At 42.7% G+C, this 15,698-nt stretch overlaps 1 protein-coding gene across 1 annotated transcript in view; it reads right to left on the reverse strand.

Moving 5' to 3' along the window:
* Positions 1 to 15,698, reverse strand: part of LOC145400103 (uncharacterized) — a 178,429-nt gene that overhangs the window by 16,616 nt on the left and 146,115 nt on the right. Inside the window, exons 3-7 of the mRNA XM_080272612.1 lie at positions 6,812 to 6,999; positions 6,222 to 6,383; positions 2,695 to 3,207; positions 1,678 to 1,854; positions 468 to 671 (exon numbers count right to left, since the gene is read on the reverse strand). Coding sequence (XP_080128738.1) covers positions 468 to 671; positions 1,678 to 1,854; positions 2,695 to 3,207; positions 6,222 to 6,383; positions 6,812 to 6,999 — 1,244 coding nt within the window. The remainder of the gene's footprint in view (positions 1 to 467; positions 672 to 1,677; positions 1,855 to 2,694; positions 3,208 to 6,221; positions 6,384 to 6,811; positions 7,000 to 15,698) is intronic.

Below are 15,698 nucleotides of genomic sequence, written 5' to 3' on the forward strand. Positions count from 1 at the left end.
AAAGAAATGCCTCCAGGATACTTTATCCTCACATACAACTCTCACGTTCCCAAACACTTCTTCATCTTCTTCCTTCTCTTCTCCTCAATTCAGTATATTACTTCACTCTCTACTTCCATAACAAATAAGATTTGCCTTGACTATGCTGTATAGTACAATATCTAAATAATCCATTTTACGAACAGAGTACCATATCAAAAGACATGGCTATTTACTCAGTGAAATAACTAAAGACAACCTGGCACCCACTGTCCACAGCTATTTTTCTACAGTTCCTCTACTGTACACAAGTCAAGGATGTGGTCCATAATATCACAATTATTTTTCTATACATCTGATGCTGTAAACTGATGGTGCTGGCTAATCAGTATTAGTTATATAATTGACTGAGAATATACAGAAAAAAAAAAAAATTAGCAACATATACTGTAAGGATGACTTGGTTTAACTGCGACTTGATGACCCACCTGCTGACTCTGGATAAACCCCCTTCCGCACACCTTACACTTGTATGGGCGTTCACCAGTGTGGATGCGAATGTGAGTCTTGAGGTGGTCCTTCCTTTTGAACTTGCGTGAACAATACTGACACTTGTGGATGCGGGTCTCATTGCTGCCATGGCTGCTCAGCCGGTCCAGCCTCCGCAGGGGGTCGCTGATGGGGAACATTCTCTGCAGTGCCAATAGTAGAAATGGCCGTGATAACTTCTTTTTCCACATACCAACTGAATTTACTTTCATAATTTGTAAACAGAGCTATCTATTACATGATAATACAGGTGCAATACATATGTTCAAATAAATTGCACAGAATGAAGTGTAGCTACTGTACTTATTACTACATACATACACACATACATCATCCAATCCTGTGTTGCCCCACGAGGAGCACTGAAGCCCAGGGCTAGGCAAGTTTGTCCTGACACTGAAGATGAGAGACTGGCCTCACTCATCCCTGAGTGGCATTACGTGAGCAATAAACCCCAACCACCCCTTGGATATAAACCGACACTGGCTCAATCCGGTTGGAGTGCCTTAATTACTAATTAAACAACCAGGCACCATAGTTTGGTTATATGGTTACCACCCAGCATAATAATGATTTCCTGGTGTACAGGAAACCATGTGGCTTGTCACTCAGTTTAGAGTCGGCCATAGACAGAAGGGAGAGGAAAGATAGAATGAAAGAAAGACATAAGATAAAGGAAGGAAAGATGGAAGGAAGAGAGGAAAGGGCAGCCATCAGAGAGCAGCAATACACTGAGCGAGTGGATGGTGAGTGCCCCCAGCTACCACATGTACATAAGTTTTATTTTACACACACACACACACACACACACACACACACACAATGCACACAACATGTACATATGCATGCATATGCACATATATATGAAAATTATGATACACTCCCCTATCACTTCAAATGAATGAAAAGTGTAAATAATACACTGTAGTGTTAAAATAATACAAGCATTTCTTTCTTCAATGAAAATATAGGGGATGGATGTTACTCTAATATTATGCCCAGAATCCTTGAGTATGTGTAAGTTTATTGCTGATATTTATAGTCAAAAGAATGCACAAACTAGTTTTACATTTGTAACTTGACTGGTGACTTATATATATGCAATAAAGCACGTACTTGCTACAGATCAACCCAGATTTGTATACATACCCCATATGGCTGAGAGCTTGCTGCTGATTGGTGTTCATGCTGAAGAAAGCTTCCAAAGATGCCCGGGGGAAGGTACGGATGTCTGGGCGGGTCACCCAGTGGTGGCAGAGGGGATACATCACCCATACCCACAGTGCTGTCCCAGCTGTTGCCACCAACAAGGTCTGCCTTAACACGCTGCAAATTTGGGAGTGAATAGCAAAGATATACCTGAATGAAGTGCTTTGTACTGTCATTTATAAACAGTACAGTACCCTTATAGTAGTGCTATATTGACATTAACCTTGTAGCACCTCACCACTGAAGAAAGATAATGGATATGAATGAATGAATATAAATTAATCCATTATTGTTAATTTTTAATCTTAAATGGTAAGCTGAGCTGAACACATATAATATGAAAACTGAGGCTTCAAAATTCAGTTGGGCTATGAAATGTACCTTGTTCTAAGCATTCTTGATTATACAGTACTGCGGAAATCACAAAGGAAGTGTGTTTTATAGGTTCTCATGGTAAATATGAGGATATGACATGATGCATTTTAGTACAAGCTCACAAATAAAAAAAAAAATCCAGTTTCCAAAAGTCTCCACATCCCGAAATATATTTCATGTAACGAGGGGGTGTACATATTACCTGCCCTCACATAATCAGTGCATACTGGAAGACAATCCCGTTGTGGGCATGTACAGATCATGAATTACTAATGCAAGGTACATCACTGCAATTATTGTTACTGGTACTGTAGGCTATTTATTATATGATTTTCTCATTGTTATCCATTTTATGTAAAGACATCAAACCCAAATATTTCAGATTTGAGAGTTTGTACTGCACTTTACTTCTGTTTGAGTGAGATTGCTGTACTTACTAAAACATAATAAATAACCCCAGTCTGAAAATATACATGAACAGATTAGTTGAGATACACAGTACTGCAAAATGATATACCTTGTAGACACTTGACACCATTATGTCATATGGTTATCATGACACAACAGTCATTAAACTCTTACCAGTGATGATGAGTAAGGTGATCTTGCTAAGGTAGGTGGGCATTTTGTGATATTGTCATCTCTGGTAACTTCGGCCTCACTGACAGAAGACAAGAGAGAGGGGCCAGATGCAGAGAGGTCGTATGCACCACGGTGGGGTAACAAGGAGTATGGGTGGGGGTAATCCGGGGGCAAGTGGGGGTGTTGGGGGCCAGGAGGGGGTCTTACGGCCACTGCTGCTGCCGCCGCTGCTGCTGCTGCTGCCGCTGCCATCGAAGGGTGTCGGGCTTGAGGGGGGTCAGAGGCAGTTGGGGGAGGGGGAAGCACTGGGTGTGCAGAGCTCCCTACAGAAGGCAGTGAGGGGTTGACCAATGGAGGAGGGTTGGGGGAGTGGGGTTCACTAGCTGGGGTGGCACACTTGGTGGGGGGACCTGTACTAGGGGAGGGAGAGGGGGAGGGACCATTGCCAGACCTCTCCCCAGCAGGGGAAGAGGGGCGGGAGGACGATGGCTCCATGTCTGCCAGACCCCGCACCTGCAACACAACACACACCTCAGCCTCACTCACTGCACCTGCAAAACCTCAGTCTCAATGCACTTGCAACATCTCAGCCTCACTCACTGCACCTGTACCATCTCAGCGTCACTCACTACACCTGCAATACAACACACCCCTCAGTCTCACTCACTGCATCTGGAATGCAACACACATCTCAAATTCACTCACAGCACCTGCAACACAAGCGTACAAGCCTCAGACGTTATCACTCTTACTGACTAGAATTCAACACAATACACATCATACATGACAATACAACACAGCATCTCACCACTAAGGCTACTTCATAAAACATCCTTCCTACTCCATTTACACCAAAACAGCACAATAACTTGTACCTTAGCCTGGTACTTTCCACTTCTATTCCAATAAAACACAACACACCTTGGTCTCACCCTCTCCACCTTGGCTACACCACAACACACCCCAATAAACTCTCTCTGTTTAGGCTACAGCACACCACACCCCAGCCTAATTCTCACAACTTGAGCAACAACATGACGATATACTTCTGCTTCACTCACCACCTAGGTTACAGTACAACACACCATGGTCACACACTTCCTACCAGAAAAACAGTACAAACAATCCACTTTCTTATACTATAATGCAATACAGTTGCAAACATACATAATGATCCACTTCATAATGATATACAACTACTGTAATTACAAAGCATGCAGTGACTATCAAAACTCAAAGATGCAATTTCTGAAGTCCAACATTTCAGAATATACATGAGTTTCAACACTTCATATACGAGTATACAGTGAAGTAATGTTACTGTGTGCAACTGTACAGCATTTCTCTTTCCATTACTGACAGCCTTGCCTGGCATGTTACTGAAGTGGATCTAATACACAAGTGAAGAGTATAGTTAAATAAGAGTTTGTTATAAGCACGCTCAACTAAATTATGTATTTTCAGGAACTGCTGACTCAAAATCAGAACTGCATCCTAGGAGGGAAAGTGGGCTATAAGAAAACAATGTAAGCATGAAGATAAACCTTGGTAAACTGGCAACTATTTCATCTCTTCTATAGACCTGAAACCTTAACAATGTTCATACTGTGTTTATCCAAAATGAAACCATATGAAACACATAATGGTCAAAATAATCAAAATTCCAACAGCACCAATACAATATTGAACCACAAAATAATGTAACACTGTACAGTAGGGCATGCACTATCAATAATGAAAAGTAAAGCATTTAAAATAAGCTTCAGTAGTTTAAACAAGAAAAAGACACAGTAACTTAATTCCTGTCAGTCTGTACTATATCATCACAAAGAGTGGCTTCTATGCTCCTCGGTAAGAGGTAGGAATACTTGTACTCGTGGTGTTTTTTACTCACTGGAAAACTAGGGTAATTTGAAAGTACTGAGTATGGCGGTGTTGCGTAAAAATGAGGGCAGTGTATACAGTAGCTCAAGGCAAAACATAAATATTTATGGTTTTCACACTATGATGGAGGCCATACTGTGTTTGCTCAGTTTCTTTCTTCCAAGCACTTTTTTAATTAGGTATCATTCCTTCATTTCTTCACCCATTCACTTCAAACTTGGTACACTTGTTTGATGGGTAAATACATCCAATAATCCTTCTAATTTTTGGATTAAGGCTTGTTAAAGGGTTTTATGGGGTCAAAGGTCAAACCATACAAACACCAATAGTAAAATGTGGTAACATGAATCTTTTGAATTTACCAGCTTTTGCAAGGAGGAGTGGGGGCAATCACCTCTTTGAATACAATACCAAAGATTTTTTATCTATTTATTTATTTATTTATTTATTTACTTTTTTGAGACCATTCTGCAGTCTGCTGAAAATGTTGGCAGTCATTAGTGTTCTCTGATTTGTACCTCTTAATATGTAAGCATGTCTGCTTATGAGTGAGAGGGTGCGAGTTGGAGAAAGGGCAGCCTGAAGGCAGAGGAGAGACTGATATAGAGGTGATTCATTTGTGGCCACCCTTTTTGGAACTAAGGCATACTGGGTATAGATATGTAAGCATGTCTGCTTATGAGTGAGAGGGTGTGAGTTGGAGAAAGGGCAGCCTGGAGGCAGAGGAGAGACTGATATAGAGGTGATTCATTTGTGGCCACCCTTTTTGGAACTAAGGCATACTGGGTATAGATGGATTGATACATGTTTGCACCTGAATGTGAATCAAGGCAGTATGATCTGATACGGCCTAGCCTTTAATAAGTGTTAATGAATGACCCATGTGAGCTTAGCAACTGTACACATGTCAGAGAATGACATGCAGTTGCAGTATAATGCTTATAACATTCATAGTTATTCTAGTTAAAATAAATCTCTTATGGTACTAGCATTGAAACATAACTACTGCATATTCAATTTATGAAAATATGAGGATACAATACACCATTAATATGTAGAAGATAGTCTGTAAAAGGAGAAATAAAATCATTAAAGAAAAAAGGCAGAACGAACAAATAAACTGCAAAAGGAAAAGCATTCTGAGAAAGGCAGGACCTGGAGCGGGATCTGCAGTTATGCCTGCTTGGAAGGAGTGGAAGTAAACAATTCATAACATCCAGGATAACTGCATGCATTATCAACTTTACAGAACATATAAATAAATACATGTTGAAGAAATCTTTGCAACTCCATGCACAGGCACGCTGACTTCAACACCCTGAAGCAGAACTGCTCATTGACATTATACCCTATCGTATCTTTTAAAAAGGGGTGTTTCCACAGAATCTAACAAAAGCAACAGAGTTCATCTTAAATGAATATGACATACACCATGCATTAGTTTAAATTTCAGACTTCCAGCATGTTAAATCCTCATGGCAGTCAATCTATCTCATACAATATTTTCTGATACTGTAACTTAGAAATAAATGAAATTAATAAATACACATAAAATCCAAACTTTGTCTGAAAAAAAACTGCGTCCTTAAGTTCCTTATTTGTTTCCAGGTGTGGTATTCAAAGCAAGAGAACTTTGGGCGTACCTGGAGTGAATTGGCTACACGGAGGATGCGGTGAATCTGGTCATGGCTGACGGAGACCTCACCACGGTACATGTAAGTGAGCAACGCCTCGCACTCATCCCCACTCACATCCTTAAGGAAGATGATCGGGTGCTGGTGTGCCGGGTGCCGTGAGAAGAGGCCCTGGAAAAGAAGGGTGGGCTAAAAATGTGACATAATTATTGTAATATGCCAATAGTCTATGAAGCAATCCAATGAGGTATCAAGTGTGTATTAACAGAAAAATAACATTCCAACGAGGCTGTAGGTCACTCACTTTTTCGTCTTCTATGGACACAGCTACTTTAGCTAACACAAGATTACACTACTGTGTAGCTAAGGGAAATATGGTAGTCACTGAGCTTAGACTAACCAATCGAATGCTCAGATTTTCCTCACCGGAATGAAATTGTCATGATATAATCTCAATAAAATACCAAAGCATGTCCATAGAAGTGAAAGTGTTACACCTCACAGTGCAGTATTATCAGCACCACACTACAGCCTGCTACATGAAAACAGCATCACACAAATATAATGGCTGCCTCTCTAAGGAGGGTGTGATGTCTGACCTGAAAGTATTGTGAGCATGCTGAGAGGACGAGTTTGTGTGCCTGGTATGTCCGCTGGTCCTCACAGGCCAGAGTGACGTCAACCAAGGCGGCATCCCGGTACAGCGACCCCACCTCAGCCACCACAGTGGACTGGTGGTGCGTCCACCGCAACTCATACCGCCTCACATCCATCCTACTCCGCTCATCTGCAACAAACAACACACACACATAAACAGCTGAATATGCACCCTAACATAAGCAAGGCAACAATAATAAATAAAGAGAAACTACTGATGCAATAGTATTAAAAATAAAGATTCTTATCAGTACTGAGTAAGCTACAAGTATACAAGATTTTATTAATACTGGTGTTTTGAAAGTATGGGTTAAAACTCCTACAAGAGTTCAGTGATGTAGATTAAGTTCCGAAGAAAAAGTTGAAGACCTGCTGTGCCAGAATGCGTTTTCTGTCTGTCCGTCCATTTGTTCATCCACGTTCTACTGGTCACAATTACCGACTGATTTTGACGACCAAAACTAAAATACCTGAGACTCCAACCCAACAGGCCAAAAGATCTACCGCACTCCCGGCTCCAAGGGCAGCTGCAGAAAATACGCGCACCCAGAGATACCACCATTGAATCACAAGAATACGAGTGTCCAACAAAGAAAGACACAGGGAGCCAGCGCATCCCGTGGCTGGAAGTCCCTCTAGCCCAGAACTGCCACACCATCCCCATCACAAACTGAGTCACCAATACCAGCAGAAGTGAGGGCTCATTAACTTAGTGCTTGCTAGATGCAGCTTGGCGACACAGAAGGAGTTCCAGTGTCCTTGCTAAATGCACCACCCACCGAGCTTGCTAGTGGTGGCTTGGGAACGCAGAAGTAGTTCCAGTGTGCTTGCTAGACGTGGCACCCCAGAGCTTGCTAGAGGCAGCTTGGCAACACAGATGCAGTTCCAGTGTTCCAGTGTGCTTGCTAGATGCGGCATCCCCGACCTTACTAGTGATGGCTTGACAATGCAGAATGAGTTCCAGACCACACACTCCCCAGAGCCCAGCAGGTTTCCCCAACCTGATGCTGAAGCTGGGGCAAGCCCCCCTCCCCCTACACACACACATATCCCCTCCCACAGGTAGTACCCTCCTACCCCTGGAACAGGAATCCCGGGGCTTGGCAACATAAACTTGTTGTCCTGACTGTCTCTGGTCCCTTTTAACTACACCGCTAGACCCACCCTGGGCACAAACCACACAACCCTATCGCCAGACTAAGAGCGAGAAAGAGCCGGACATCGGGTCTCCACTTTCCTGGAGCCATAGTCATAGCCTATCTCCCTCTTAGCCTTATCGCCACTAATTCACCACACTACAATACCCATACAGACATACAGTTAAACCCCAGCCCCCTTCTTTTTCCAGAGAATACCCCAGCGGCGAGTGTGTCATATCCGGGGCATCTCCCTCCAGATTTCCCCTTCCCAATTCCCCTTTGCCCAAACTGACCATTTCCTATAGATATATCACACGATCTTGGATGTAAAGCTGTATATGGAGGCTAGTGAATCAGCAAATCTCTCACCTTGCCATCTGGAGTTTCTGTGTCTACCCTGTACTCTTAAGGTGTGTCGAATCCTGCTTTGGTGTTCCCTCCCTGTTTGGAAGAACCCTATTAGACTAGAAATGTCCTAGTATAAGATACAAATAAAATCTCTCTGGCTGATGGTGTCCATCGTCTTAGAGGTCGACGTACTCAAGTTAATCCAAGGTCAAAGAGAAAAAAAAGTTAAGGCTGTAGCGGTTTACTTAAGGGAGTATACAGTAGACATAAAAGTGGTATCATAAGAAATTTGCTCAAAATGCAATAGTTATGTCTTCATCAGTTTTAGAACAACCCATGGGAAACTGAATAAATGAATAAAAAATAAATAAATGAATATGCACCTGCGTCGCCACATCATTAGGTGATGTGGAAAAGTGCCTAAAAAAAGTGCAAGTCTCTATAAGGATTAACTGTCCCCTTAATACCTCCCGATGAATGCCTCACGGTGCCTAACAGTTTGTCAGACCTAATATCAGCGCACACCAAAAGGTTTGCTGCACACGTCAAGTATCATATAAAACTTTGCCTTCAGGACCCTTGGGTGGCAACATGCAGCTAGTTAACCATAACCAGGTGATAAAGAAACGTCAGTTAACCTCGGAGTAACAATTTTACCCGTACCTGCCCATATGGCATATGTAAATAGTCTGTACAATACCCTGTTAACATCATGAAATCATAACGTTTTGAATATCATATATTTACAAAAACATACCAACACACATAACCATCAGGCGTACACATTTATGTTTGGTAATTAGGGTGGAAAAATTGCCTTTGCCACTCATCTATATTCTTGACGCATATAAGCATATACTAGACAAACTTAGCCGTCGTGAGCAAAACTAGGGGTGTTTCAAAACCTGGACATGGCAATAACAAATCTACATGCATACTGACTAATACTTTCAGAACGTGTGAGTAAATACGTCAAAAATAAAGTTAAAAAAAAAAAAAAAGTTTACTGGTGTCCTCCGTGAGTTCTTCCCTTTGCCTAAGTACTATTTATGGTAGCAGAATGTACGGCAGGCAATATATTAAAAAGTGTCATAAACGATGATGATGATGATAAACAAGACTACGAGATACAACAAGTCACACAGTTGCTTACGAATGCTTATCAGTCAAGTGAAGCTTAACACGACAGGTGTGCGCATCTTCAGCTATCAGAGCAGCAGTGCAATGTTTGACATTACTTGCTCATATTATAACAACTACAAGAACAACCGTTTGGTCGAATTTGCCCCATTCAGTTTTTCCTCCTTTTCCCCACATAACCCAATTCGTCACTCTTCTACACAGACCAATGTACACAACTTTAGGTATCAAGGGTGTAGCACAGTTTTTAAGGCTACACATTACACTTGTATCTAACTACAAGCACTACCCTATAGGTAAAAAGGCCTCATCAAAACTGCATTTCCTCACACCCCCTCGTCTCCTCACATATCCCTTGTTCTCCTCTCTCTCTCTCTCTCTCTCTCTCTGCTACATAAACCAGGAAAACGCGATTTCAGGCAAGTATCGAGGCTGTAATGCTATTTCAAACATTCATTATCCTATACGCAAATCCGTTTGAACGAAAATGTCCCATAAATGTAACTATTTCTTCTCACATCTCTCATATAAGCTACCCCTAACTCGGCCCTCTCCTACATAAACCGGGAATAACAAGAGTGCAGCACGGGGCGGGGGTGGGCGGCCAAGACGTGCATGGTGGAGGTGTGCGCCAGCCAACTTTAGGCGGTGTTCCATTCCAGGGAATCTATGCGAGCCAGACTTACCATGAGGGCCAGGAATAAGTGCCGGTGGGGGAGGTATCAGCTTTAAGTCCAAGTGCCACAACTCCTTCCCTCCACTTACAACTCATCGTATTTCTTCGCTGTTTTGAACATGCTACGTCTGTACTGGGCGTCTGCACATATCTTCCATTCACTAACTTTCTCATCTACAGTATATACACCAGTATAGTACCTATGTGAAAAGAAAAGAGCAATCGCTTAAATAAGTCACAATACGAGTAATAATATACCGCTATGTTTTTGGACTGCATAATAAAAAAAAATAATGTGGTGTAAGAGTAGAAACGAGTAGCCTAGAGTGGAAACGGCAACGGAGGGTGGTGTCGGGGGGTGAGCGTATATTGGCATCAGTTTTAAGACAACCCTCCCACCACCCACCTTCTCCCTCTCCACACACTCACCCACTACCCGGCCTTGCCGAAACTCTTGTAATATTAATTCCTTCAGTACGACGGGCGTCTTTCTGTAGTTTATTTTTGGGACTGTCAGGCGATTTTACTTAGATAAGGAAAGCCGAGTTTGTGGAGGGGTTAATTATGGCATCTTCCTCCAGTTCGGAAAGTCTCTCCGTAGCTAAATAGACTGTGAATAGAATCGTCTGGAGATGGCAAAACGTAAATATAAATACATCCTCAGGCTTGAGGAGTTAGTCTTAAACTCACACAATTCACCTCGCAACCTTTCACTACAACAAGTCCATCCTAAGACCAGTAATATCGCTTGCAGTAAGAATTTTAGGATAACATGGTATTCATTGTTGAGGAGGAATTAAAGGACATTATGTCTATCTTCATAACTCCCAAGGCCTCTCGGAAGGCGACCAGAGCTGATCAATGGTAACAAACAGGAAATAAAGTATGTTCCCAGTTTGTATGAAAAGCTTTTAATACTAACAAAACAAACTAATGGTGACCAATATAACATTATGACTCCACTGGTTCGACTTTTCTGAGATTTGTTCGCCAAAATATAAGTAGATACTTATTTCCTTATTTCCCGACTGTATCATACTCAACAGTCCACCCAGCTAAAATTCACTTGGCCATAATCTAGTAAAAAAAAGTACTCGACCTAATTTAGATCTAACGAAACTTAACCTAACCTACCTAACTTGTATGCAGACCTGTCCTGACCTCCCCATTCCAACCTAGCATAACCTAACCTAAACCAAGCCAAACCTAACATAACATAACCAAAGATAATACAACCTGGACATGGCCAGAATAAACCGAATCTATATCTAGACCTGACCTAACGTACCCAAGCCACCTACTTCCCTGCTCTACCTACTTCTGTCACCGTTACATCACCATCACCACACACACACACACACACACACACACACACACCTTGGCAACACTTGGCTGACATACTTAAGGCGAAGCAATTAAACGTTTCTGATAGTCGTGTGTGTGTGTGTGTGTGTGTAATTCACCGGGTCGGTCAGGATCACTTGATGGGCGTCATCGTCAGCTTTTACCCTCCCGGAAGGGAGCTGAGAGCTCATATAGTCCGATCTAAGGGCAAGGCTGTGACCTTCACACACCCACACACCCGTCCCCTTGCTCAAGAGGGACAGTAACCACCCACTTCGTCAGTGAAACTTTTCGCAACCTGAGCGAGGCGCGAACTCCCGTCTACCAGATGGCAAGCGAGAACGTTACCACTGCACCAGCGAGCGGTGTGTGTGTGTGTGTGTGTGTGTGTGTGTGTGTGTGTGTGTGTGTGTGTGTGTGTGTGTGTGTGTGTGTGTGTGTGTGTGTGTGTGTGTGTGTGTGTGTGTGTGTGTGTGTGTGCGTGCGCTTATAAACAAACATATGAGCGGAGACTGGCCCCATTTTGCCAAACTTCTAACCTCAAAGAATTAATAATGACAAGTGTGTGATCTCATACAAAATTACTAACTCCGATGCAAAAGGAAGGGTGCGTTTAAAGATGGTGCAGTTGGAAAGTTTTGTTCCACTGAATCTACTTCAAACTTAGGGTGTCTTTCACTCCCCTCCCTCCGACTCACCATGTAAAACTGAATCATCTCCGGGCACAGAACCATCCCAAGCTCTAAAGGTAAGGAGTAGAAGTAAAATACAAGGTAAACTGTTAACGCTGAATGTACTGCATTTTTTATTCAGGCAAGTTGGAGTGAAGTGGGTAGGGTGAAGTCACGAAGGAATGCTTTGATTTATGCCTAGGAATGCACGAGGGTCATAAAGGGAGACATTAAATTATTACCGAGTTTCAATATCCCCCAAGCATGATTCGCAACAAAGTAACATCCAAATCCCTAATTGTACTGCTGGGTGAACAGGGACTAGGGAATAGGTACAGTACTGACTTACAACACTACAAGTTCGTTTCGATAAAGATAATCCTTTCAGTTCTATGATGGCTTTTTTCTTATTATATAGTTGCTACCAGGAAATGATTTAATTTACAGGATGCGCAACGAGAAACAAATGAATCTACTCCAAAGCTGATTAAGAGTCGTGTCATATAATGGGAGGCGGCCTTTGGGTTAACAAGTATGAATATTACTTGGAATGTCATTAACACCTTGTCATAATTTACATCCGTGAAATCACTGCTAAATATTCCGTAGATATAACTTTCTCTCTCTTTCTCTCTCTCCCATCCCGGAGTACCTGCTCGGACTGAAAAAAATGTACAACTTTTATCATTCATTACGAAATGAGTAATTTTTCTTTAACCCCTTCAGTATGGTGATGTCCTTTAGGTGTTTCATTCTTGCTGCAACGAGATTATTTTATTTTCAGGCACAGGACAGATAAACGCATAAACAGACACATATGTGACTTGCAAACACATAAGCAAACACATATATGAACAACACATTCACACACACTCTACAAGCACACACGCATACACAAATGCATATAAAACAGATATGAAACGCATACAGACATATGTGACAGGTAAACACATATGAACAACACATTCACACGCACTCGACAAGCACACAAGCATACACAAATGCATATAAAACATATACCATAAATGCACACACACATGACAGGCAAACATACACAAACACACATACGAACAACACATTCACACACATTCGACAAGCACACACGTATACACAAATGCATATAAAACAGATAAACGCATACACATACACACAAGGCAGGCAGACACAATAATCACAAATACATGCAGCAGAAACACACACACACACACACACACACACACACACACACACACACACACACAGAGGGAGGGCTGATGTGAGGAAGCAACAAGTATGGCAGTAATTGGTCTCTTGGTGTTATCATTAAACATTAACAGAGGAGTAGCGAGTTGTCAAGGACGGCCCATGACCAGGGGGGGAGGGGTTGGAGAGGGGGGGAGGGGGCGAGTGAGGCAGGGAAGGCAAGGGGGTAAGCGAGGAAGAGATGGAGTGACGAGGCAGGAAGAGGCTGGGGGAAGAGAGGGAGAGAGGAGGAGAGAGGCAAGAGGAGAGGAGATTGAGAGAGGAAGAGATGGGGTGTGGCAAGGGCGAGAGGGGGGTGAGGGAGGGGTGACCGAGGGGAAACGAGATGGGGACAAAGTAGGAAATGGGAATGGAAGAGGGAGATGATGGGAATGGAAGAGGAAGAGTTATGCTGGCAGGGAAGGGAGAGGCGTGGCTAGGGGGAAGAGATGGAGAGGGAAGGAGAGAAGTAGAAATGGGAAGGGAACGGGGAAGAGATGGGGAGGTGGTGGTTAAGGGAAAGGGGACAAGACGGGAGGATATGAAAAAGGGAAAGGAAAGAGGGAGGGTGGAGGCGATGAAGTGGGAGGGGAAAGAGGGGGAGGAAACGCAGAGGATGGGATGAGAGGAAAAGGGGCAGTGTAAGGGCCTTATACGAATAAACATATCAATAAATATATATATTAATAACACATTTTATATATAAACAGATAGACAGACAGGTAGAGACAGACTGATAGACAGCTAGATAGATAGTAAAGAGAGAGAGAGAGAGAGAGAGAGAGAGAGTAATGAGGGAAAGGCATGCGTAAAAATGAAAATTATGGATAGAGGAAATTGGGAGGAGAAAAATTCATGAAAATGAGATGGAGAAGAGGAGTAAGGGAGGAAGAAAGGAGGGAACGAGGGGGGAGGAGAGGGAAAAATGGGAGGGAAGGAGAAAATAAAGTGAAAGTGAGGGACGGAGGGCAGAAGAGAGCGAGAGTGAGAGAAAAGGAAGAAAGGAAAGAAAAGAACAGTAAGAAAGAAGATGGTGGAGAGGCAGTGGAAGAGAAGGGAAAAGAATGGAAGGCAAGGAAGGATGGTGATAAGGAGAGAGAGAGAGAGAGAGAAAGAGAGAGAGAGAGAGAGAGAGAGAGAGAGAGAGAGAGAGAGAGAATGACTGAAGAACCTGTTGACTGATTATGAGAAAGGAAAGATTGGGGGGGGGGAGGAAAGGGGGTGAGGTTGAGGGGAGTGGGTGGAGCTGAGGAAAAAGGCTACTGAACGAGGAAATAAACACATTGAAGGAGGGAAGGGAAGATGAATGACTGAAATATTGAAGAATGAAAGTAAAAAAAAATGATAATGATGGAATAAAACGAAAGCAAGGAAAGGCTAGAGAGTGAATAATTACAGTACGGAAAGAAAACACATCGAAGCAGAAATAATAAAAAGATGTCGTCGCAGTGAATGTGATAGCAAATACTCCAGTTTCGTAGTCACCTAATTTGTCCTAAGCTTAGAAAGTAGTCTGGCGGTAGCAATAAAATACAAATGCCATCGTATTTAAGGGTAAACTAATACACTTCTTTATATACCTCTTTAATGACCAGGTTTTAACCTTCTATGGACGCTGTGCTTCCATCGCCTGAATGAAATCGAAAAGGAACAGCCAGAATAAAATAATCCAAAAACGAGAATAGGGCAGTGATTTACTATGACAATACTGACTCTCTCTCTCTCTCAATTCTCCAGGGTACGCTTTTTTGGCATTGGTTATTCGGTCATACGCCACACTCGCCCCATCTCTCTTTCTCTCTCTCTCAATTCTCCAGGGTACGCATTTTTGGCATTGGTTAATTCGGTCATACGCCACACTCGCCCCATCTCTCTCTGTCTCTGTCTGTTTGTCTGTCTCTCTCTAATTCTCCAGGGTACGCTTTTTTGGCACTGGCTAATCCGGTCATTTATCACACTCACCCCATCTCTCTCTCTCTCTCTCTCTCAGCCATTTTACTAATTCCCTGCTTCCCCCTCTGTTTATTGGCGCATTCTTTCTCACGTTTCATTTCTCTCGCTCTTGCCTCTCCCTCTCTCATTCTCTTTTCTCTTTCTCTCCCCTCATGATCAGGGTCGGTGTAGGTCAGGGCCGAGGGGAAGGGCAAGGTCAAGGGTGAGAGAGAGAGAGAGAGAGAGAGAGAGAGAGAGAGAGAGAGAGAGAGAGAGAGAGAGAGTAAAAAGGCGGTAAGGTGGAAGGTAAGGGATGGGTGCAAAGAAATGAGAGAAAAGAAAGACTGGGAAAGAAAAA

This window comes from Coenobita brevimanus, chromosome 51 (genome assembly GCF_032717465.1).
Source record: "Coenobita brevimanus isolate Jiangsu-jjx chromosome 51, ASM3271746v2, whole genome shotgun sequence".
Lineage (NCBI taxonomy): Eukaryota > Metazoa > Arthropoda > Malacostraca > Decapoda > Coenobitidae > Coenobita > Coenobita brevimanus.